The sequence below is a fragment of the Nyctereutes procyonoides genome, unplaced genomic scaffold (assembly GCF_905146905.1).
Source record: "Nyctereutes procyonoides isolate TBG_1078 unplaced genomic scaffold, NYPRO_anot_genome, whole genome shotgun sequence".
Taxonomy (NCBI): Eukaryota; Metazoa; Chordata; class Mammalia; order Carnivora; family Canidae; genus Nyctereutes; species Nyctereutes procyonoides.
In genome coordinates, this window is record NW_026575131.1 from 50,610,462 (window position 1) to 50,635,965 (window position 25,504).

The 25,504-nt window shown below is 49.4% G+C and overlaps 1 protein-coding gene across 6 annotated transcripts in view; it reads right to left on the reverse strand.

Annotated features, from left to right (window-relative positions):
* Positions 1–355: 355 nt before the first annotated feature.
* ILF3 (interleukin enhancer binding factor 3) overlaps positions 356–25,504 on the reverse strand; it is a 32,542-nt gene continuing 7,393 nt past the window's right edge. Inside the window, exons 2-20 of one of the 6 annotated variants that reach the window (XM_055343274.1) lie at positions 19,719–19,817; positions 19,104–19,333; positions 18,774–18,951; positions 16,191–16,338; positions 14,690–14,781; positions 14,205–14,300; positions 13,455–13,566; positions 12,937–13,034; positions 12,257–12,368; positions 12,044–12,154; positions 11,569–11,768; positions 10,986–11,153; positions 10,401–10,538; positions 10,142–10,318; positions 9,890–10,043; positions 9,690–9,743; positions 5,928–6,293; positions 4,914–5,042; positions 356–4,302 (exon numbers count right to left, since the gene is read on the reverse strand). In XM_055343274.1, coding sequence (XP_055199249.1) covers positions 4,166–4,302; positions 4,914–5,042; positions 5,928–6,293; positions 9,690–9,743; positions 9,890–10,043; positions 10,142–10,318; positions 10,401–10,538; positions 10,986–11,153; positions 11,569–11,768; positions 12,044–12,154; positions 12,257–12,368; positions 12,937–13,034; positions 13,455–13,566; positions 14,205–14,300; positions 14,690–14,781; positions 16,191–16,338; positions 18,774–18,951; positions 19,104–19,333; positions 19,719–19,721 — 2,703 coding nt within the window. In that variant the 5' untranslated portion in view covers positions 19,722–19,817 and the 3' untranslated portion in view covers positions 356–4,165. Of the gene's footprint in view, positions 4,303–4,913; positions 5,043–5,927; positions 6,294–7,852; positions 9,244–9,689; positions 9,744–9,889; positions 10,044–10,141; positions 10,319–10,400; positions 10,539–10,985; positions 11,154–11,568; positions 11,769–12,043; positions 12,155–12,256; positions 12,369–12,936; positions 13,035–13,454; positions 13,567–14,204; positions 14,301–14,689; positions 14,782–16,190; positions 16,339–18,773; positions 18,952–19,103; positions 19,334–19,718; positions 19,818–25,504 lie in introns of those variants that run through there. The other 5 variants (XM_055343275.1, XM_055343277.1, XM_055343276.1 and 2 more) reach the window with 5 other exon arrangements.

The following is a 25,504-nucleotide window of genomic DNA, read 5'->3' on the forward strand; positions in this document are numbered from 1 at the left end:
GTAGGCTGTCCAGGCCCTGCAGTGGTTCGCCTCTGCTGACATCCAACCATACTTCTCACCTTGCAACCAGAATGCTTCACCCACCTGACTTCAGCTCTCAAGTCAATGCGCAACACACAGCTCAACTTTTGTGCATACTGCTCCTCTACATGGCATAACCTGTGCTCACCCTCCCTTAATACACCTTCTGATTTAACGGTTTTGTCTCTTGTAACAGACAGCCTTCTTTCCCTACCAGCTGGACCAGGGCCCTCTTGGTACCTGGAAGCTCCATCAGAAGACCCAACTTCACATTCCCAGCACACTATATGGGACTGATACATAAGCAACACCCAATAAATACATGTGGAGTGAATGAAACAATGAACACATGAAGTTTCCATTTATTCTGGGATGGGTTAGAATGAGCATTCAGGCCAAGAAGGCTTGCTGGTGTGTGGCCCATAATTGTGTCCAGAAGTCTCTGGATAGGCTTGCAAAGGGCAGACAGTGTGGGGCTCACACCCGCAGACTGAATCCTAAGGCTGAGCCCAGAGGCAAAAAGCCAGACCTGGGGGACCAGGTCAGTACTGAAGGTTGGGACGGGCCTTGCCAACTGCACAAGAATGATCAGTGGTCAGAGGGACAGTGCACATTCCCTTGCCAGAGTGGAAGCAACTGGGCATCGACTTCCAGGTCAGACTGGATCCCAGGCCATCGGGACAACCAGGACCCTAGTGATTCTGATCAATGGACAAAAGTGGAAATCTTGGATCTGCATCCCATTATTACTGCTTAGAGCACCCCCCTTTGGTCCTCGGTCTTAACCACCCCAAACCTTCCCGTGGGATCAGCTGAAATTCCCTGCAAGGCTCTTCCCATCATCTCAGCCCACCATGCATGTGTTCAGGTGTTCCCTCAGTCATGAGGTCTTTCCCCCTTCCTCCCTCCAAAGGCATCCTGAGCCCTCTGGGATAGTGTCCAGTCCTGGGTCACTGACCCTCGTGCGCCTATCCACCAAGTAAGTACCCTACCCTAATCCACTTGCTGAGCATGTGGGCCACTGGCTCTTCCTGCTGACGTTCCTGGCAAGCTCTGCTGGTGACTGAATGACACAGGACACCCTCCTCTGGCAGCATATGGGCTGAGGCATCCCTCTGTTGCCCACTGTGTCCCTGGCCAAGGAGGACCTGGAGAAGCATCTCAGCAAGAACTTCCTCCATGCTGGCTTCCTGAGCTTGGAGGGCAACAGGCCTGGAGAGACCTTGGTCAGCTCTGAATGAATGACATGCCAGCACCCAGGTCTTCTTCATGCTTATGGTGGCGGCCACAATCTGAACCCAGTTGCCTGGAATGACAGGTCCTGAGGGCTGAGATACTGTCACTGGCCAAATGCATAACACTGCCATTAGCACCAACGAAGTCCCCAAGCAGTAAGGGTGCCGAGGGATGTGTGCTCATGAGCTGTTGCCTTGGGACAGGTACCCACCATGGTGATCCTGGCAGTGGTCAACAAACTCCCAGGGCTGTGCCACCAGCATGGGATAAAGCCTTCACTCAACCCTTTCAGTGAGCTGAATAGTACTCCTGCAAAAATGTACATCCAAGTCTTAACTGCTGACACAACCATGAATGTGAAGGATGTTGAGATGCACTCTCCCTGGATTAGCGTGGAGCTGAAATCCATTGACTTGGTGTCCTTAGAAGAAAGGAGTAGATCTGAGACACAGGCTCACAGGGAGGTCACATGAAGGAGGTGGCTCCTAGAGTGATGCTGTCACAAGCCTCAAGTTACCAGGAACTGGAAGAAACAAGAAAAGATCCTCCTTCTCAGATACTGCTCTGTTCTTGGCAATGAATGTCAATCAGATCAACAAAGCTTGTCTTGGCTTTGGGAGCGCTCAGACCAGGTTCAAGGATTCAGACAGGCATCCACATGAGACAAGCAACCCAAACAAACCCTTTTTCACAAGAGGAACATGGCCCCAAGTCATTCATAACTCCCTGAGGCCTCCACATCAAGATGGCCTGGGAGTTCTCCACTGCCTTCCTCAAGATTCCTGCCCTTGTGAAGGTCTACATTCAAAAAACTTCAATGTGGTGGCAGTCACTGCTTCAGAAACGGACAGTAAGAGACCTGTGCTGAGCAGACAAGCCCACGGTTTGAAGGTGTTTTGGCAGGCAGGGCGGGGTGTTCTTCCTCATGGGTACAGGCTTCATCTGTATGTAGCCTGTGTCTTCTCATTTCAATATAAGGTCCTAATGATCTCGAGGGGCTCTTGGTCCCAGCCCCCTGAAGTGTCTAGAAGAGATGATGGATCATGGACAAGTCACATCCCATCACATCTGGGTTTGGACCCATCCCTCGGATCTGTCTCTTGTCCCGAGTGCACGCACACACACACACTCAAGGGACCCCAGTGCACTGCAGGCCAACCTAAATGCTCATACCATGAACTTCTCAGATGGGCATCACATTATCCCTCCTCCCTCTCCCCAGGCTGGACCACCTGGTTCTTCCTCTGCTCCAGCAGAAGGCAAAATTCTTCCAATGTTTTCTTTTGTTTAGTGCAGAACACCTTTCTTTCATCTCTCCAAGGCAAAGCTTTGTCCTTTGAAGGCACACTGGATTTTCTGCCTCAGCTGAAGAATTCTGAGTCAAGAATGATCTTCTTCCAAAGGCTATGGTTAACCAAGCCAGGAGGCCAAGGGACTTCCCAGGGTTCAGGATGCAAACGGTGCCTGGTCTGAGAGATGGTAGAGAGACGGCAAGAGGAGAAGGGTCCCTGCAGAGGTGCAGCCCCACGCCTCACCCGAGGCTCTTCCCAGACAGAGCTGAAGCCTGGGCAAAGGCAGTCAGAGCCGCTACCTCTGCCCATCCCCAGGGCAGGGCCAGAGCTGAAAAGCACTGTTCTCAGGGCAGGTTCCTCCACCTCCACATAGCTGACACTCAAGCATAGAATGGTCGATAGGATCTTTGGCCTCTGCCCAGTAGGTGGCAATGTCCCCCAAATAGGCAGCGTAACTGCCTGGGATTGAGAAGCACTGCTCCAGGGAAACCTGCTAGAATGGGGCAGATCTGGGCTATGAGAAAGAACCCCAACTGCGCACTCTGATCCCCTGGGCAGGGGTGGCAACAGGGACGAAGGCTGCAGCTGTTGGGAACACAAAACCACGCCATTCTGATATATAGAAGGTTCTATGGCTGGGTTTCTCAGATCTTGGGGTGCTTTAGCCAGATTCAATCAGCCCCTTTCAAGTCAGGTTACATGTACTAAACCTAGGACATTTTACTCCATGGAAACAAGAAACTGCACTTAAAACTACACCAGAATTCAAGGAGCAGAAAAGCAAGCATGCTGAAATGTGTGAGCAAGTCCCCAAACACCAGCGTGGGCCACTTGTATGCCACTGTGCAGACCCCAAGAGCCCCTGGGACACCAGGAATACGAGATCCCATGTAACTGGGGTGCTGGCCCCAGCCAAACTTGGAATAAAGGCATCTAGAGGCCTGGAGCCAGACGCTTTGGTGAGAGGGGACTGCCCTGCTACCCCCACCCTACATTCCCATGCTGGGAACAGTGGAGGAACCTGCCCATCACACTGCTGGTGGGTCAGACACCCAAGCCTACCACGGGCACAGAGTTTTCTTTTTCTTTATTTGTCTACATTCAGCTTAACTCAGATGTACTGCCTGAATGATCCAGACATACAAAAAAAAACCCACTCTTTCCCACTGGTTTTTAAAATAAAATCTTCACTTATAAAACTGAAACACTAAAGCATTAAAATACAGAAAGCTCGTTTAACTCACTTCACAAAAGCATTAACAGATGATGTATCCCTTCTGTAGCTATTTAAAGACAAACTGAGTTAACACTAACACCAATTGTAAATAGACAGAGGGATACGTAACTGCAAGAACTCAAAAAACTCTACTCGGACAAAGTTGTGATGGCAACTAACAAACCATTGAAGACATGGAAGTCCCAAACACGGCTAAATATGGGTCACAGGACGGGTCACGGGCGTGACCAGCCGCACCTCACAACACAGCAACGTGGACAAGTTGGGGCGGAAGGGGCCTGGAGGGGCCAGCTGACATGTTAACTGTGATGCATAAAACTGAATCTTACAACGAGGGGTAAGTGCAGAAGGTACAAATCTTCACCCCTCGGCGGGGGCTTTATCTATACTGGTAGTTCATGCTGTGGTCTGCGTTTCTGCCGTAGCCGCCCTGTGATGACTGGTAGGAGCTGGGAGGGCCGCTGTAATTCTGGCCGGACCCCGGGGAGTTGTAGTTTGATTGTGACGAGTAGCCTCCTGGGGAAGAGAGGGGTGGGTTAGAGGTGAGGGGCACGGGGCTTTGCCTGTAATCAGAGCTCAGGACCACGGCAACACCTGAGCCATGTTGTGTGTCCACGTCATGTCCACTGGGGAGACCACAGCAGGGCAGCAGACTGGGCACTGCCTCTGGCTCAGTGCCCTTCCTGGGTAAATGGGGTTGGTTGTCACCAACACCCTGCGAGGTAGAACCACTGGACCCTGGTTTGTAAGCGGTGAGGATCTGCCCAGTATAGGCAGAGGCAGCAGCAGCGGGAGCTGTATCTGGGGGCTCCCCAAGCACAAGGCTGAGCCTGAAGCCCCTGAACCAGAGGCCACACAGCAGGCTGTGTGGGCCTCAGTGTCATCAGCGTTTTTCCATTCAGGTGTCATCTAGCTATCATCTGGATGTCTGACTTCTGGAAAGCTGAGATGCTAGAGGTATCTCTGAGCCCATGTGCCCAGATCTCCCTCTTCCTATTCTCAGCCCATATGGAAGCCAGATGGCAGGTGCCACTGTAGCCCTGCCTATGCTACCCGCCAGGTGATGCCCCTCATCATTGGACCCCTCCCCCCACCCCCGGCTGTGCCACCTGCCAATCCAGGCCCACCTTGTTTGCCTTGGTATGAGGAGCCGCCCCCAGAACCTCCGCCGTAGCCCCCGTGTGACCCTGGGTTGTAGGACGACCCGCCTGAGCCGTAGCTGTTCCCGCCGCTCCGGCCTCCACTACCACTGTAGTCTGGAGGAGAGAAGATAATGTGGTTAAGGGGCCTTGGCAAAAACACAGCTGGGGTGGTCCAGGATCCTTGAGCTGTGGGCCTGGAAGTAGCAGGCCATAGGTTGAGACCATAAGCCTCTGCAAATCTCCCTGTTCTGACTGCTTAAACCTAGAACACGCCAATTCAACCTAGAACTGCAAGGGGCCAGCTGGAGCCCTGCCAGGTCTCTGTGCCCTGGATTGGAGGGCCCAGGTGCATCCTGTCTTCCCACCTTCCCCTCCAACACAAGCTTCCCAGCAATTCAGGAGCCATATACCAGTCTCTTCTCCTCCCACCCAGCTGTCACCAACCAGGCACCCAGTGCCCCCTGGCCCACACACAGGGAGCACAGCTTCTTTTAAAGTCCCTGGCCCTCCTGCTGGCCAGTGTCCCATCACAGAAAACAAGCGCACACCTACGCTTTCCTAGCTCAGCCACCAGTGCAGCCTGCTGAGTTTGTGCATGAGGTGGAGGGAGAGGCGGAGCAGAAAAGTGACTTGGGCTCTTTTGGAGGCTGAACGCAACACTGTTTCCAGAGCCCATCCCTGGAAGTTACCTCACAGTAGCTGCCCAGACTCACAGACTCCACCCTTGTGCCCCAGCCTCAACCCACAGGCTTCCTTGGCACAGGGGCCTCCACTAGACCTGCCTTCGGAGAAAGCGACAGGAAGGGAACAGCAAGGATGCGGGCCAGGGGAACTCTGCCTCCAGGATTCTCCTAAAGCCCACCCGGGCAGTCAGCACCGCCCGGCTTCCTTCCAGTCCCTCAGCAAGAGGTCAGGACAATGCTGAGCTTCCGCCACTCCACGGGATGCGCCGCCAGCCTGGACCCTGGCCAGGCCTCGGGGCCCTGGAAGCCAACTCACTGAATTTGCTCTCGTAGCTGTAGTCTGATCCGCCCCCGCCCCCGGGGGAGCTGTAGGAGTTTGAGTAGGAGGAGTAGTTGCCTTGTCCATGATTATAGCCCTTCTGCTTGCCCTGGGGGGGGCCGTAGTTGCTGTACTGGCCCTGGTTGTAGGACTGCTGCTGGCCTTGGTGGGACTGGTAGCCCGAGCCGTAGGAGGGCTTCTGCTGGCCCCCGTGGGGCTGCTTCTTTCCAGCGTGTTTCGGGGGCACTGGTGAGTTGTAGTTGTCGCCTTGGTAGTAGGAGCCATAGCCAGAGGAGCCACCACCGCCCCCGCCGCCGCCACCACCGGCATTCCCAGAATGCCCTCCGTTGCTGTAGAACTGACCTAAACAGGAAGGCAGCGGATCAGGCGTAGGACGGGGGAGACAGGAAGGGAAAGACAGGGAAGGTCGCAGCTGTGGGTCCTGAAGGCTGACCCACGAGCCCGCTGCCCAGGCCAGGGCAGAGGGACAGAGGCAGGAGAGGGAGGAGCAGTGGCTCCGGTCCTCAGAGCAGCCTGGTTTGGACTGGTCCAGCCTTCAGCTCCACTCACCCATCAGCTGATGACAACAATGGATCTTTGCCAAGCAGCGGCAGGACAGCGCGCCAAGAGCAGCTTTTGCAGCGGATGTCAACATTACAATGAGATGAGCTCCGAGCGCGAGATGACATTCATGACTAGCTGTTACCCAGATGTCCCCAACGGTGACAGGGAAAGCAAAGCCCCAGAGAAGCAGCCGGCCACCCCCACACCCCCCTGCTGTGCTGGGAAGAGGCTCTGCAGTCATAGGCCTGGGTGACCCCAAGAGATGCTCTTTAACAAGGCCCCTCAAACTGCTGTCATCCCTGGAAGAAGAACTGGTCTGACGTGGCTCTTGAGAGTCAGTCAAACGACCTGGGGTATCTCCCTGGTGACTCTTGCAGACGTAGGACTTAGGGATTGATTCTCGGGCCAAAGGAGGCTGGCTCAAAAGTTAGGATCCGAACATCCAGGCCAGGCCTCAAGCTACAGCCTCAGCGGGCGCTCCAGAGGGCCCCTCTGTTCCCAGCACAGCTGCCAGGGGCAGGTGGACCGAGCATGGACTGCCAAGCGTGCAGGGAGGCTGCCACATCCTCAGATCCAGAGGCTGAGCATGTCACAGTGAGACCCTCCTCTGGTCCTCCTACGTGGAGATCCCATCCCACAGGACAAGTATGCCCACACCCTGCCCCCACCAGACAGTCAGGTGGGCCGATGGGGGATGGGTCAGCTAAGGTGAGGTGGGAGGAAGGGGAGGCCGGGACGCGTGGGTGAACTCTCAAGCCCAGCAGAGCAATCCCCAGTGCTCAGAGGGGGCAGTGGAGCTCCTGGCTCCCTGGGCAGGGGGTGCCGGTGGGCTCACTCACTTTTGCTGGTTGGTGCTGCCAGTCTACAGACAGCCTGGAGCTACCCTGGTGTGCCCAGGGTGGGTGGGAGGGGGAGGGGACACTCCCACACCGGCCCATCCTTCCGGCCCATCCTTCCTTCCCGTATTTAGCATGAAGGGTTCCCCCGCCTTTTGGGTAGTTAATTTGGGAGTCATCGCGTCCCTCCCACCCGCTGGAGCTGCGCACCCCACACTGCTAGGTCTTGAGTTGTTGAAACAATAATTTGGATAAAACTGATCTGTGACATCAGTTTATTTTCTTCAGGCGGCCTCCTCCACCCCGCCACCCGCCCCCATCACAAAGCCAAACACCAAGGAGAAGGACATGGTCCACAATGCGAAGAGAGCAAACATGCGAAGGCCTGGCAAGGAGGCTGGAGGACAGGAGATCCTCTGCAGACCCCCTCTCAGAACCCCGCCACCTAAGCTGCCCCACGGCCTAAACTGAGCACCTCAGCACCCCTCCTCAAGCACAGGAATGAATGAAGACGCCAAGTACTGAGGACTTGTTACTTTAACATGTATTGATTAAAAAAAAATAAAGGGAAGGAGAAGTTTTCAACGTCATTTCAGGATAACTATTTCCTGGTATAAAAAGACATTATTCTCAAACAATAACTTTCTAAAAAGAAAAAAAATACATCATGCAAAGTTTTAAAAAGTTTCACTGAATGTTTCAAACCTCTGGGAACAAATTATATAGTAACCGTTTTGACCAGTTTTTGCCTGAAGAAGCGCAAAATCTTGCAAGTCAACACAAAGGCAGGCTTCGCCACAAAGGACTACTGACTAGAGCCCAGCCATGCTCTTTCCAAAAGGGACTGCCATCAGGAAACGGGGGTCTCTGTAAAGAACCCGACTGCTTCTGTGTGCCTCTGCACACAGGGAGAAGTCAGAAACTCCAGCCTGCACCCTGAGGTGAGAGGGCAGAAGATTCCAGGTCTTCTGGAATCCATCAGGGCTGCATACCCAACAGCACAGGCCCAGAGAGGCCAGCTCCTCACTGGAGAATCGGGCTACGCATTATGTCTTTCTGCTTATTTTGAAGCCCCATTAAAACAAACTCTAGAATCCCATGCATTTGCAGCTATGATTAGGACTTGCAAAATTCCACGTTCTCTCTCCCTTAAAGCCTGTCTGTTTCCCACACTAATAATGGAAGCACAGTTTTGATACCTTTGAGAGTTCACCTCTAACTAAACCAGCCACAAAATACCACACCCCCAAACAAGAACCCACCAGAGCATTTACAAAAGGCGGGAGAGGTTAACTTAGCACAATGTACAATTCCCAATGTTCCCCACGTTTTACAAGATTAAAAAAAAAAAAGAAGAAAAAGAAAAAGCCAGTTGCTCTGGATTCAGATGTGATAAAATCGTTTTCATTACTGTCAAAGGCATCAACCAGATTTGGGAATTTGTTAAAAGGTTAAAAATTCATACAAAACCTGCTGTAAATTAAGACAAAGGTAGATTAAAATGCATCATTATCTGTCTCTTAAATAAAGTAATGCTTTCCATAAAAAGCAAAGGTGGGCTTTTGCCTTGATGCTGACCAACGCTGGCTCTAGAATTCTGTGCAATTCTGCACAAAAATGCATTCTCTGAAAATTGTTTTCCACTTATTGTGAACTTCAATATGACCAAGTTCAAAGGCAAATCACGATAAAAACTGCCATTGTCTTAAATTCTGCAGGCTAAGAGTTTCAGACAAGCTGCGGTGACAAGCCACGGTTGAGAAACCCAGTGAAGCACAGGGGCACAGCACGGACACTTTGGGTTTTGGAGTTCGAGAAAATTGGAGTAAAAAGTTGATTTTGTGTGCAATACTTTTAGATGCTCTAGGAAGACCCAAAATCATGATAGCCGTAGCAGTCTGTGAAAAAGTCACCTACAAAAGGGGGAGACAGAGCAGAGAAAAAAAATTAGAATTCTTTTGAAAAATGGCACAGAGCGCCACATTTGAAATTCATGTTTTAGATTTCTCTGCTCCTGTAACCCCCCAATGAAGGCTCCTTCTCAAGACAAGAGCTGTGCACTGTCAGGAAAAGCATAATCACAGGACTGGTGCTTCGCATGGCTTAAAGCAGAGAAATTTAAAATTTTGACTTTTAAGGAAATTTCGAGTCACACAAACGTGTGTTAACATTTAAAGAACAAATTACACTTTTGCAGGATGGGGCTGGAGGATTGTCTGCCCTAATCACTCAGAAAAGATGCGTGCCACTCTTAAATCTCAGGGAGGGTGCTGCTGGTGGGCCACCCTGCTCTAACTCAGGTGTGGGAGCTAAGCTGTAGCTTCTCCCCAACCTCAGACAAAGAGAAATACACACTTACTGTAGCCTGCCGTTGCCGAGTTGCCTCCATACCCATAGCTGCCATATCCAGCGCCTGGAAAGGAATGCACAGGGTTACGGGGGTAGAAGGTGGGTCTGCCCTCCCCGACCTCTCCTGCTATCCCAGCCTGACCCCAGGGGCCCCACTCACTGAAGGGAGCAAGCCAGATCCCTGGGACAACACAAGACAAGGGTCCTCACCGGCATTCATGTAGCCTCCATGATTGGCGCCGCCAAATCCTCTCCCTCGACCTCGACCTCGGATGTTCCCTCCTCTTCCCCGCCCTCGAAGGTTTGGGGGCGGGGGTACTTCATTGTGCATGGGGCCTCCCATGCCGAACCCAGGGTTATGTGGCTGCAGGGGAGAGAACAGAGACAAGTTGCATTCACCTCAAGCTCCAAACACAGGAGAGCTCCAGCTCAGGCCATAGACTGCGGGGGACAACTACTCACCTTAGCAGCAAATTTCGGTCCACCTCTGACAGGCACAGGGGCTCTCTTCTTCTTGTTGGCTTCCAGGGCGAGAGGAGCATCAGGGAATAGCTTTTCTAGTGCAGCAAGAGCGGCATATGCTTTTGCCACCTTTTTGTTTGAGCCAGCACCCTGAAATTTCTGTCCATCCACCTCGACCTGGGAAGAACAGATGTGTGTCAGGGCGGCCCAATGCTTCCCTCTGGGGCAGTGACTACTCTCCTGGGAGCTGGCTGCTCACCTCCATGACGAAGCGCTTGTCATGGCTGCCCCCAGTCTCTGAGATGAGCTCGTACTTGAGGCCACGCCTCTTTTCATTAAGTTCCATAACAGGGTTCTTGCCATGCTTGGTCAGGATCGGCCCCTGCTGTTTTACGTTCTCAGGGAAAACAGAAAAGAAAACCAAAAAACTCAGCTAAGGGCTTTCCAGCACGTGGAGGATGGCAGCCGCCCCCCAAACATGCCAGAGGCCCTTCCAGTCCATTTCCCCTGCTGTCCCTCACACCCTTGCCTCCCAGGCTCTGGAAGTCCTTTGAGGGCCTCCCAGCAATGGGACTGCCTCCATCCATACCCTATCTCTGGGGGATGGCCTGACTTCAACTGAGGGCTATCCCACCACAGCCCTGGGTGTTGGGGCAACATCAGCAAGGGCCTCTTGGTGGTGGCTCAGAGGCTCCACCCCGCTCCCTGTACAGGCTCCTAGACATGAAGCTACTCTTTATGGGGTGGGGGAGAGATAACAAGAACCAGTAACCCTCCTGGCTCAGAGAACACAGGACTGTCTGCTGCAACCTGTCGGGCACGTCAGCCCCCACCATGTGCTCACCTCGGCAGTGGGATCTGAGGGGAAGGCAGCACTGGGAGTCGAAGCAGCTTCCACCACAGGCGGAGGGGCCACCACAGCCGGCTTTGCTTCTGTTTCTTCAGCCGAATCCTCTCCCTTGCTGGAGTCTCTGCCTTCAGCGCCAGTAGGCAGGCCCATGTCCTGTAACACCTGCAGGGGGACATGCACAAGGCTCCCCAGTTACGGAGGGGGATGTAGCACCAGGGTCACCTACGTAGATCTCGCATTCCCCAGGATCCTGAATCAGAAGCTCCTAAGGTGGCAGCCAGGAATCCAGAGGGTGTTTTTTTCTCCCCCCTCCCGCCTATCCCACCCCCCTGAAACTCTGACGCTCGCCCACATTCAGAGACTCTCTGCCTGTCAACCACAGTGATGAAGCCATTCTTTCATGTGTGACTTGGCAAACATTAAAATATCCACCCATCTCAGTGTTCACACACCCTAAGCCTCGTGTTGTCCACATCGAGGGTTTCAATAACATATAACGGCTCTAAAGGAGCCCAAGGTGCAAAAGTGCTTTTGTTCACAGAACAGGCACGCGGTACACAACACTGCTGGCATGTACCTTCACAGCCACATGCAGCTTCGCAGTCTTTTTGGACGGTCCAGAAGCCTCGAAGGAGTTGCCATCTACCTCCACAGACATGGTGAAGATGGGGGCATGGACTGGACCAGTCTGAGAAACCAGCTTATACTGCAGTCCCGGCTTCAGCTGGTTTAGTCTCATAAGAGCGTTCATTGCTTGAGGCGGCTCGGCCTTCTCCTCTGGAAAGAGAACACCGACACGGTGGTGCGCCGTCAGCTGAGGCTAACCGAGGAGGTGGGAGGCGGCAGCTCCTCCGACGGCCTCCCATGGCATGGTGCTACGCAAAACCACCCCGTATGTATTCCAGACCCGCACCACAATTAGTCATTTAAAAACGGGCTTTGGTATCACATCTGAGGAAATTAAGGCAAAAGCAAGCATCTCACCACTTTGGGAGGACTTTTAATCGAGCCAGGAAAAAGACAAACCAAGTGCTAAAGACAAACACTAGTACCTTTCTTCTGAATTTTCTTCTTCTTTTTGCTAGGGGACTTCTCCTCCCCATCTTCTTCCATAGGGCGTTTCATGGGTGTAATGGCGTAGGTGGTGCTGGGGGGAATTTGAACTGAAAAAAACAAACAAACAAAAGGCTAAAGATCCCTCCTGTGCTCTTGCTGGAGTCCACGCTGACACCATCAGCCTGGGGCTGAGCCCATGGCATGCTTACCTGTGTAGTCCACTGGGTTTTCATTCTTTGGTTTCTTGGGCATCTTAGAAGGCAGAGGGTCCATACCCAGAACTTTATGTAGCTGGCCAAATGCAGCAAGTCGCAGAGCATGCTGGAGAAGGGGAAGAGGACCTGACTCAGCCGCCCTGTGCTCCCCGCCAAGGTGTGTGCGCTCGCTAATGCCTTCTGGAAGGGGTGGGAGCTGAGGGGGTTGCTAACGGTCTCCCCTACAACAGCAAGGGGTCCCCCAACAGCCAGGGGAGGGCCTGACTGTCAGGACCCAACCTCGCTGTGGGGGAAGGCCAGCCTGTGACCACCCCCCTCGAGAGGAATACAGGAGACCCCAACCTGGGGACTGGTTGCCACACGGAGCCACGTGGTGGGCCTGCAAGGGAAGGACCCTGGAGCAGTGCACACAGCAAATACATCTCCCCGCTGAACTCGGTGTCCAAAAGTAGCACTCGAGCAGGCTGAGGGGACAGGCGACAACCACGCGTGGCGCCAAGGGAAAGAAGCAGCCCAGATTGGGGCGCCCTGTATCAGGCACAATCCCTTCACCTTCGGTCCCCAACCTGAGCCTACGAGTCCAGTGGCGACCCTGAGAATACCCAGTAATGGAACTGGAAGCCAGTGATTACAGACTGGGTAAGGGCTCACGTTGGCAATGGCGATGACTATACCTGCGCACTCTGTGTGATATCTTCCCGTTGCTGTCTGTCTAGATGCCCAATAGCATCAGTGGCTTCTTTTTCACAAGGGTCATAAATGCCAGAACCATCTGAAGGCAGGAAACAAGGAAGATATGCAGAGGATTATCTTTTAGCATCTCGGAAGAGTTGTGCTGGCTGAGGGAACCAGGTGCGTTACCCCCCACGCCACATCCACACCCAGCTCTGGAAAACACGCTGAGCTCGGTGACCCACTCAGCGTCCAGTCCGTGAGATAAATAACCCACGTGTCTCAGTGCAAGGAGCTCGCGTGGGAGTGGGTCACCACTGCCCCGGATCCGCCCTGAGTCACAGCTGCGGAGCCGACACAGGGCTGGATATGATGGTGCAAGAGGGTAGTCACATGCTTCAGCCCTAGGGGGACACGGGGCGGCTGCTGCCCTAACCCGGTCAGGGGACCCGCCAGGAAGTGGCCTCAGGGCCTCAATCCCTGTTCTTTCCCTGCAACTTGCAAAGCACAAGGCCCCAACCTGGCATCACGATGCCCGACGCCAGGCACTCCAGCACTCTCCGCAGGGCCTCGCCGGCACCCATTGGTCTGTTGGCAGTGCCGATGGACTTCTCACAGAGAAGCTCAAGGGGCTGAAAGGCAAGAGGTACAGTTAGCGCCACTGTGCAGGAGGTGGGCAGCCAACACTAAGGAGCTGTCGGTGTGTGTGTTTTCCCAGGGTTGTGGGGGGTGGGGGTGTCAAACCCCTCCAAGTGCATGAGTTGAGGCTAAACCAAAGACAGGACAACCAGAGCCTGGCCTGGTGACTCTTCCTTAAAAGGACAAACATTAAATCTTTCAGACTGTGTGAGCCAAGAGGCAAAAAAAATAAAGACTGTTCTTAACTATGGGCTACTGATAAAGAGACAGCTGGCCAGAACTGGCCTATAGGTGCCACTTTGCTGACCCCTGTCCAAGAACAGCTACAAAAAGGCTTCTTCGTGGATCACAGTAAATGTGCTACCCGGCAGCCCCCTCCCTAGGCTGAGCTCTGAGTCTACTATGGTGGGTGGATGGGGGAGGGGAGGAGAGATGGATATCCTGGTCTAGCTCTCATCCCCCTCCCAGGGGATGGCATGAAGTAGTTGTTTAATAAATGGCCAGTACAGGGATGCACTGGCCACACCCCAAACGACCACTCCAGCCCAGTTACTCTAACATATTCTTGGGATATGGGAGAAAGTCTGTACCCATGACCCCCCCAAGTGGCCACAGCTATGAAGGTCCTTACCCATCCTCTGAGAGGACCCCAGGTGGGCACTCGGGTACACAGGTCCCTCAGGACCCGGATGACAATGACACACGACTTCAGCCCGTTGGCTCTGGCCTAGAGAACAAAGCACAGGCTCTTTACACCAGGGAACCTCCCTAAACACAAGGCAAACATGAAAAACACAAGTCTCAGGGTGCTACTTTGTCAAGGGTAAACGGTGAACGTTCAAGACCATCAAGTGTGTGGCCAGCAGCGCTTTCACCGTTGTGGACAAGAACAATGTTACTCTTGGCACAAAGCAGCAGCAGCCCACCTACTCAGTCACAAGCCTCCTTTGGGGACGTCAAATTTGTCTATGCGCGCTCCGTTAGCAGCTGCACGCCTGCAGGTGCTAAGTTCAGCACAGAGATCTTCAACGTTACCGAAACTTTATGGTGAAAGTTAGCCAAGTTAAAACTTAGGAATTCTCTACCAAAAGACAAATAGAAGAACAAAATGCAAACCTGGAACCACTTGGCGTGTCGGAGGGACGCCAAGGCAGCAAGGCATTTCTGCCTGTCCAGAACGTCCGGGGGGTCGTTGACTGATAGCGTTTCTATTCATGGATGGAATAAGAAGACAAGGCACAGTTTGACCAAGGGGTTTCTGTCAGGTGGAAAGGGGATGTGGCAGCTTCCTAAAGGGCAGCTGAGGCTCCCAGAATCTCAAGTCATCTCCACCCTAGACCAGGGAAGGAGAAGCTAGAGTGCGTTTAACTCTGCCTTGAGGAGATCGTAAAAATCGGAGGCCCTTCCAAAAAAAAAAAACAAAAACAAAAGCAAAAGTGGGAAGTTACTCTAGAAGGAATAATCCCATGGGGGAGTGGGACAGATAGGTGGATCCTATCTTCTAATAGACAATTACCTTGCTTCCTCCCCATGATCTCCCAATAAATTAGCTATGCTAAAAATTTCAATAGCAAAAAACAAAAACAAAAAAACAAAAAAACAAAAAACAAAAAAAAAAACCCAAAAACGAAACCAAACAAAAAATCAAAACAAACCCCCCCAAAAATACAAACAAAAAACCCCAAAATAGGTGGGGGGAGTGGAAATGAACTCCCTTCTCTGCTTCCCACAACGGCCATCCCCTGAGGCATCTGCAGCAAAGGGGACCACCTCCGCCCACCAGGCGGGACTGCCCTAGCCCCAGCCCTTGACAGAGAGAGTCCTGTTGGTCAAAGGTCCAGCGTCCCTAAATCGATAATTGGAATCAGGTATCGGAACCAAAGGTAACCAAAGAATAGCAACGAGGGCGCAAAGTGTGAGCCTCTGCTGCAGCAGAACTGGAGCACTGTCACTGCTGCCACTCATGTGTCAGGGATTTGGATAAGGCCTGTTACCTTCACTCTGTGGTGTGAGATCTCGGATTAAAAAAACGTCCGCACAGAAGAAAGGCATGAGGGGCCCTTGGTGGCCTTTCAATTGCAAAAGCTTCTGAGGTTTTGGTTCGAAAAATCACACAATTGTTCACAACTTTATCCAAAACTCTGTACCAGCTCTTTGCATTTCAATCATGGCAGCTGATAAAAGCAGCCCCTGGAAGAGGACAAGCGAAGCAGCCCTCGGTTCTGCTGCAACACAAGCTGTTTGCACGACTCCAACGTGATGTTCATGCAGAAACCATCTGGTTGTCTTCCATAATTTAAAAGCCATAAAATCACCAGGGACATACTTTTCCAAGGCCAGAGAACGCTCAACAGAAAAACCAAGTGTAACACCGATGAAAACATTCAAGGATTAAAGATAAAACAAAAATGGTGCAATCCTCTACGAAAAAAGTGCTACTCACTTTTAGTGCAAACTCCCAAGTACTGAAACTGAACGGGAGATGTGACCTCAGAGTACGTGGCCAAAGCTACACGGACGGCCTTTTATCAAAGCAGTCTAAAACTGAATAGCACATTTGACTGGCGAGGGAACACCGAGTTTCCAAAGTCCTGCTGGCTTTTCTCAGCCTCCCTACCTCCGGCTAATACTTTCTCCATTTCTTCTCTGACAACAGGGGATGTCAGGTGGATGGTCAGGGACAATGGAGGCTCTTTTGTGTTTTTTATCACAATCGCAGCATCATCAACAGACTGGAGTATTTCGTACTTGTCTTCTGTAACAGCCTACAAAAGAAAATGCAACTTTCAAACACACTTCCTCAAGATAGGCAATCTACAGCTGTTTCGCTGGTTACCACAGCACACATGTCAACTTCTTGGGTTGTGACACAACAGCGGTGCCTTCATCCAGGGATCAGTACCTCCCTCTTGCCAAGTCTCTTGCCGTTTTCTGGGTACTCCAGAGTGGGGGTCTCTAACTACGCAAAGAAGTGATTTTTCATAGGGAGCTTTACAAAGCAACAGTAAGATTTTCAGGGTCTGGGAAAAGGAGACAAGGGTGTGAATCTTCATTTTGTTGTTTGGTAGTCGTGTAACTTTAGATAAGTTATTTAATCTCATTAAGATGCTGGTTTCTAAATTGTAAAATGGACTTCGTGACAAGACCCACAGCATCTGGCTGCAGGAGGCTTACACAGATATGATGTGCAAAGTGTTAACACCCAGCAGAGTGAGCATCCACCACAGGTATTTTCCATATGGAGATGAGCAGCCATCCATGTGGCAAGAAAACTGCATAGTAAGATAACGTGTAGTACATAATGCAAACAAAAATATGCAAGTACTTGCTGCAAACACATGTATCTATAAAAGGATGTTCACCTGGCTTCTGCTTTCTCCTTTGTACCAGTTACATCATTTTTTGTTGTTGTTGTTAGTTACATGCCTTGATGAAGAAAATTCATGCTCTTACGATTTTATTTTTGTTAGGGGAAACAATACAGGAAAAGTCACACTGAGGGAGGGGCAGATGCACATTGAAAAATCTAAACCGGGGTTTCTTCACCTCAGTGCTACGGATATTCCTGGGCTGTGGGGCTAACCTCTGTATTGGAGGACACCAAGCAGCCATTTCCAGCCCCTACCTAGTGGTTATCAGCAGCAGCCCCCTCCCACACATAGTCACAACATCAAATCTCTCCAAATCGCCAAAGGTCCTCTGTGGGGGTCAAAATTGCCCTAGTCAAAAAACACTAATCTGATTCAATAAAAATACTTTATTTGTATCTTCCTTTAAAGACTTTTTTAAAAAAAGTCTTTCCTTTAAAAACATTTACAACAAAGTAACTTTCATCAATGAATATACTTTTTATAAATATAGACTAAAATTAATGTAAAAAATTACCACCAAAACAAAGTTTAGGGCTTCATTCACCTGAAATATAGCTCTCCAGAAGTATCTACTATACTGCATTAATTCCACATTTCAATTCTGACCTCTATCCTAAATCTCAAATTATTAGTCACCACGTAGAAAAAAAATCCACATTTACGTGTGAAAATGAAGTGTGTTTCCCTTAAGGAATGCGATTTCTTAGTTTCTTTTTTTTATTCTTGTGCTTATCCTGTGAATGTGGAGGGTAAATGTGTCCCAAGGAGGCAGCATATGGTGGTGACGATTGGAGGTTCTAAAATCCCAGGACTCACAACCAGGAGTGCAGGGTTCAACAACTCAGCTCCTTGCACCCTAGTCACATCTTCTAAAATACTGAGATGTGGGGATCCCCAGGTGGCTCAGCAGTTTAGTGCCTGCCTTGGGCCTGGGGCATGATCCTGGGGTCACGGGATCGAGTCCCACATCGGGCTCCCTGCATGGAGCCTGCTTCTTGCTTCTTGCTCTGCCTCTGTCTCTCATGAATGAATGGATGGATGGATGGATGGATGGATAAAAAGACCAAGACGATATGATCCTATCTCAAAGGGTTGTTTCGAGGAGGAAACGATATACATATAAACAACACACCTGGCCAAGAGTCTGGTGTAGTAAATTCTTTTTTTTTTTTTAAGATTTTATTTATTCATAGAGACAGAGAGACAGAGAGAGAGAGAGAGAGAGAGAGAGAGAGGCAGAGACACAGGCAGAGGGAGAAGCAGGTATCATACAGAGAGCCTGATGTGGGACTCGATCCAGGGTCTCCAGGATCACGCTCCAGGCTACAGAAAGCGCTAAACCGCTGCACCACCGGGGCTGTCCTGGTGTAGTAAATTCTTAAAAAATATCAGAGGCTATTATTTATACAACACTATTTTGTAACAAAACAAGCTGCTTTTTAAAAAGTTCTTCTGTCCAGTTTTGGATCAGGGAGGAAGAGTTAATAATAGTACCTTCTATTCAACCATCCATACACCAACCCATCTGCCCAACTGTGTGTGGATTTAGAGTTCTAGCCTGCTGCAACCCTAGAACAGTATAGTCTGGCACCTCATGGGCACCAAGTCTTTCCCAGCTGACAAGAAAATTTGGGCCCATCAGAGTCACTCAGGCCCTGTCCACAGAATCTTAGCAGCTCTGCAGCATCCTGCCCATTACCTATGGATAAGGCACAAGCAAAGCACGTGCCAAGGTGGGTTTGTAGTGTGCACAGGACAAATGAGCCTTCCTCTGTTCTGCATCCTCAACGAGCATGACCTGACCCCACCCGGTGGAAACAGTCACTCACAGCGAGCTGGATGGCCAGGTTGTCAGCCACCTTGTCCAGGAGGGCAGTCGTGGGCTTCTCCTTACATAGCAGCACCAGCTCCAAATCCAAGTCCCCCTTGAGCAGCAGGCCCTTTGCTACAAGGCCAACTCGCATCACGCCCCGCAGGGTTCTGGTCATGTGCTCAGTCTTCTGCTCCCTGAGGGACAGACCAAAGTATGCTCAGTGAGTGAATTCAATGCAGCTAGAACCCAGAGGCCCTGGAAGGCTGGGGAAGAAAAGGAGACACTCATGCCTATGCTGGCCAGTCTCTCCAGGAAGGATCCCTCCCCCACCAAACCTCAAACTTACCCAGCCCCCTCTTTGGTCTCATCCTCCGGGGGCACGTCCACATTCTCCGACTCAGTGTGCTCACTGCTGCCTTTCTCTTGTTCATCTATCCAGTCAGACACAGCTTTGAGAGCCCTCTCTGTGTGGGACACCATGTTCTGGACTGCCTCCAGTTCCTCTTGGGTTGGATAAACAGAAGAATGCTTTGCCATCACGTGGCGGTCGTCATTCACAAAAATTCGCATCGGACGCTAGAAATATAAAATCTCATTTAAAAACCACAAAGACACCAAGTGATCCTCCACTTCTCTTTCAAGCTGCCCAACTCAGAATTATGCCTTATCATTTATGTCAAAGTAAGCCACCTACACGACCACTACTGAAGGTCTGAGAAGCAGGACCAGATGGAACAGCAGTTCATTCTCCAGGCAGTCAAAAGGGGGCACACTTAACTTTACATAATTATATATATCTATATATGTGTATATACATATATATGCGGGTGAACTCTTTCCCTATGTAGCAGTATTTTATAATTCAAAAAGTCTAATGAAAGGAGAATCAAATGCCTTGGAGAAAATGCTGCATCTTTGACTATGAATAAAGAAATAAGTATGAGTAAAAAAAAAAACTTACCATTTTTACTTCTTTTTTCTGTAGTGTCTGGAAATCAAATGTTTGCTTATCTTTTCAAATTGTGACAGATTTCCTTGGTGTTATCAATACTTCAACTATCTATAAGATCAGAAAATCTTTTTAGTTTCAAATATTTCATAGATGGATGAATTTTAGTAGCCAGATACTTAGTAGGATGAAAGTGGTGCAGCCATCCAAAGGGACACTGTTAACCCAGCAAGACACATCTTTATTTCCAAGTAATCACTGCTAAGCTAAGGTACAAGCAACTAATTATAAAATCCCCTAAAAATGAAAATAGCTGGTTTTAGAAGCTAACTCTGAATTCCCACCACATTCAGCAGATTTCTATCTCATCAACTTTCATTTTTTTAAATGTAAAATATTCCAGTTCTTACCCCCCAAAAAACCCCTCAAAACATACATACACACAAATCAATGAGCCCCCAATAAATGATAACAACACAAATGTTCAGCAAAATCTTGGTGTTTGGAGAAGGCAGAGAGAGGGAAGGAGCTCTGGTCTTTGAGTAATGAAGAAATGGAAGGAAAGCAGGAGAGAGAGAGCCCCAAAAGGCTTCTATAAATCAGAAACGCAAGAACCTTCTGAAACATCAGGTGGATACAACTACAGCACCACATGACCACACCTATGGGCTCCATTTCAGAGAGGCCTTGAGAACCCAAGTGCACAACAGAAGTCTTCAGGACAAGCATAGCTGTAATTACCATCTTGGGCTCTAAATAACATGCTGACTACAACCTACTCAATTCCTACTCTGTGCAAACAGTCTGGTCCAGGCTAAAATCTTCCAAATGAGTAAATAACAAAAAAGAAATCCATCACAATAATACAAAACTAATGAAATCCACCTATCCCATGCCATCCAACCACGCAACAGCCAGCTGCTTCAATCTTAGTTTCTAGGCAGGGCAGCAGACTCCACCTGGAAGGCACACGCTTCAAAGACAAACTTGGACATGCCAGGCCAAAACAAGAATTTCCCACAATGCTTCAGGACTACCTAACAATCTAATTGCAAATCTGTAGGGTTTTTTTTTTTTTTTTAAGATTTTATTTATTCATTCATGACAGACAGAGAGAGGCAGAGACATAGGCAGAGAGAGAAGCAGGCTCCTCACAGGGAGTCCAATGTGGGACTCAATCCCCAAACTGGGATCAGGCGCCTAGTCAAAGGTAGACGCCCAACCTCTGAGCCCAAATTTGTAGGCTTCAAAGTAGAACTATAAAACTGAAAGGTGAAGTAAGAGGTGATGCTCCTGCAGAGGTACACAAGAGGACAAGCAGGGTCAAAGGCTATGCTGGGGGTAGTGGGGAGAGGAGTGGAGACCAGGCTCTGAGTTCGGCTGTTCACTATGCCCTTGATGAACCACTCGGTCACCGCCAAATAGGAGCTTCCATACATACCTGGGCTGGAATCCCTGCATGCCCAGCCATTAGCCACGTGGCCCTGAAGCTTCCTTCTACACCTGCAACATGGATGTGGCCCCTCTACCTTTGCACGAGCAGTGAAAGTTAAACAAGTCAACCTATGGAAAGCATGCAGCACAAATCCCACAGTCCTTCAAAATGGCACCAACTTCTACCAACAAGATCTCCATTTGCCAGGCTGCCATGGGGGGGGGGGGGGCGCTAAGTGATGAGTGACGATACAAAGTGCGTCCTATGTGAATAACTTACCATTCATTCAGTTAGGAACATATGTTATCAAAGCTGTGTTCAAAAAAAATGCTTTACCTGCTAGGCGTATTTAAGATAAATTTACAGTTCAAAGTACCTGCTTCGTATTTGCTCTAAAATACTGCAAAGGCAGGCAGTGAAGATGCGGGCAAATATAAAACAAAATGGCAAAGTACTGATAGCTGTTGAAGCTGGGAGATGGTAATGTTAGCATTCACTTGTGAGGTCTGAAAACTGCCATTATGGTTTTTAATTTAATTGCAAAATGTACTTACATAGTCCTAACAAAAGTGCAGCCAATTAATGCCATCTAAAAATTTAACCAACGATCAGATGCCTAGTTCTAAACAGAGAAGCATACCATCAAGAAATCATAGTCTGATGGTGAGATGGCAATGTTAAACAGCCACCACTCCTGGCCACATCTATGCTGGAACCTCATCAATCTGATAAAGAAGGCTGATGTTTAAAACTGTATTTATTGGGATCCCTGGGTGACGCAGCGGTTTGGCGCCTGCCTTTGGCCCAGGGCTCGATCTTGGAGACCCTGGATCGAATCCCACGTCGGGCTCCCGGTGCATGGAGCCTGCTTCTCCCTCTGCCTATGTCTCTGCCTCTCTCTCTCTCTCTCTCTCTCTCTGCTCTGTGACTATCATAAATAATAAATATAAAAAAAACTGTATTTATTTAATCGACAAGGATTTAGCATGTTCTTCCTCCACACCAAGACCTGGGCTGGCTGCTGGGATGGTGAAAGACAGGTCAGATAAGTGCCTTGTCCCTGTGGACACAGTTACCTGGCACAAAAGAAGAAGAAATTTCTTCCTTCCAAGCCCAACAAGATGCCAGGAACCAATGTTTAATGTCACACTTACCATCTCTTCATGCTACACTCCTCTGCAACAGATATCAAACGGAAGGACTTTAAAAACAAAAGAGCTTAAACCAAGGTTTCAGGTGGCTAAGACTTTCCAGGTTTTACAGGACTGATAATGTCTAACTTACTAAAAAGAGTTCCCCAGAGAAATGGTTGATTCGGCACCTCACCCCAGAACTGTTTGAGCCCAGTCATTTGCAGTTCAGAAAGCAAGAAAGTGCTCACACTAATGTAGGTGGTCCAAAGGAACAAGGAGTTGACCTGTAAAGAATTCCACTGGCTACATTTGAAGCAACGGAATACAAAAAAAAAAAAAAAAAATTAATAATAACAGTAATAGTAATAATAATAAGCTATCATCTATACGAAGTTCTAAAAAAGCCAAAACTGCTCAGCAGTTGCCTTGGACAGTGGTGTGGCAGGAAAACCCAGGAACAGTGCTTTTCAAGTGATAGTCACGGTCTACATCTTGGTAGAGGTTGGGTGCATGCAGTGGTCAAAACTAGTTGAATGGGGGCAGACCCGGTGACACAGCGGTTTAGCGCCACCTGCAGCCGGGGGCATGATCCTGGAGACCCAGGATAGAGTCCCATATCGGGCTTCCTGCAGGGAGCCTCTTCTCCCTCTGCCTGTGTCTCTGCCTCTCTCTTCGCTCCCTCTGAATGAATAAATAAATAAATCTTTTAAAAAAAAAAAACCTAGTTGAACGGTATACTCAAGAAGATGTGTGCATTTTTATTTTATTTTTATTTTTTTGTGCATTATTTTTAAAGAAAAAAAGAACTGTAAATAAATGCTTGACTCTAGGCATCCCTGGGTGGCGCAGCGGTTTGGCGCCTGCCTTTGGCCCAGGGCGCGATCCTGGAGACCCGGGATCGAATCCCACGTCGGGCTCCCGGTGCATGGAGCCTGCTTCTCCCTCCGCCTGTGTCTCTGCCTCTCTCTCTCTCTGTGACTATCATAAGTAAATTAAAAAAAAAAAAAATTAAAAAAAAAATGCTTGACTCTAGCCAACATTTAGACAGAAGCCTGCAACTTTCTGCTACTTTGAAACATGTAAGAATAAGATGGATTATATGTCGGAGATGTTCAATAAGTGCATACATCAATCAATCAATGTGGACTGAAGGATGACCAGAACAGATGGAAAGATGGATGAGAAAAAAAATTCAAATGTCAATGGCAGAACCAAGACTCTATCTACAGGTAGCTGTTCACCGTAAAATTGTGTCACCTTTAATGCATGTTTGAAATTTTTCATAATAACATTTTTTTTAAAGATTTTATTTATTCATTCATGAGAGACAGAGAGGGAGGCAGAAACACAGGCAGAGGGAGAAGCAGGATCCCCGCAAGGAGCCCAATATGGGACTCGATCCTGGGACCACTCCCTAAGCTGAAGGCAGATGCCCAACCACTGAGCCACCCAGGCCTCCCTAACGTATTCTGAATATATAACCAAAACTGATTCAGCACATTACATTTCTATAAAAGCTTGAGCCCATAAGGATACTTAATAAAAATCCCAAACCCTAATTTGCTACTACTACTGGAGAGGTCCATATTCCAACTCCCTACTCTGAAAATGTTTTTTTTTTTTCCCCTACTCTGAAAATGTTAAAAGGGACTGAAGTCCACCTATAGTTAACGTGGGGATCTCTACTAAGAACGAATGCCACCTGACAAAGACAAACTGGGAGCAGAAAAATCACTCTTCTACCAATGGGTAAAAAGATCCTATCAGAAAACCCCAGCCTATCAGAAGTACCTCAAGGACACAAATACACCCCCAAATGCACCTGCTTTCAGCGACTGTCCGCATGTAGGTTTTCCATCTGCTGCCTCCACTCTTAAAACTCCCGACGTGGGTGTGCCTCTGCTGCAGCCGGCTGAGGCACGTGCTCTCCCTCTGCTCCAAGAGACAGGCCCCAGAAGGTACCCCTGAAGAGAGTCACTGAGCTATGACTGCCCCTGACCACCAGACCTTGCTCCCAACTGGGGAACTTCACCCTTGGGGCCTTCCTCCCTTAGGCCAGGCCTTCATGGTGATGCCTCCTGATTCAGGGGGACAAAGTGAGTATGAACATAAATTATCTGAACTAAAACAAATGCTGAAAAACCAGAGACAATGCTCCTTTGCAGGCCAACAAATCTGGCCTCGTTGTCTTTATGTGAACCCAGATCTGTCATCCCAGCCAGTTTTTCAGAAGCCAGCTGCTCTGGTCTTGAATATCAGGAAATCCATCTATTAATAGACAGGGGTCTTCTGGGCAAGCAGAAACCTCCTTTTCAAGATTTTTAGCAAAGAACCCTGTTGGCAAAAAGCCCACAACACCCACCTACCTATAGGCAACACTTCACATTTCAACACCTATTGACCCCTGCCAATCAAACTTTAAACAGAAGCTGCGGGATCCCTGGGTGGCGCAGCGGTTTGGCGCCTGCCTTTGGCCCAGGGCGCGATCCTGGAGACCCAGGATCGAATCCCACATCGGGCTCCCGGTGCATGGAGCCTGCTTCTCCCTCTGCCTATGTCTCTGCCTCTCTCTCTCTCTGTGACTATCATAAATAAATAAATTAAAAAAAAATTTTTAAACAGAAGCTGCTCCTGCAACTACCTTTACGATTCAAAAGCTGGGCACAAGGAAGCCTGATTTTTACCAGCCTGGCTTCTCTGAAAAGAAACCGAAGCAAGAACTACTGGAGTGTGAAGAATCAGGATTTTAAACATTAACTTTGTATGACTGAGGATTTTTTTTTTTTAAGATTTTATTCATTCATAAGAGACACAGGAGAGAAGCAGAGGCATAGCCAGAGGGAGAAGCAGGCTCCTTGCACGGAGCTCAATGTGGGACTCAATCCCAGGACCCCAGGATCACAACCTGATCCAAAGGCTGACAACTCAACCACTAAGCCACCCAGGTGCCCCATGGCTGGGGATATTCTAACAGGGATCAGGTTTCTTTCTTCTAGAATCCAGCCCACTCCCAGCATGCAGAGTTACAAAAGTTTAAGCCACAAAAACCTATTCCTTATAGCGTGATGACCACCTTTCTGACCTCTTGCTAATTAGAATGACATACATGGCACTTTTGGAAAAGAAACATGCCCAAGTCAGCATGGGTGAATCAACAAACATTTGTATAGAGTCAATGAACAGATGTAGTGGAAACATCTTAACAAGTATGGCCCTGCCTATCTTCCAGA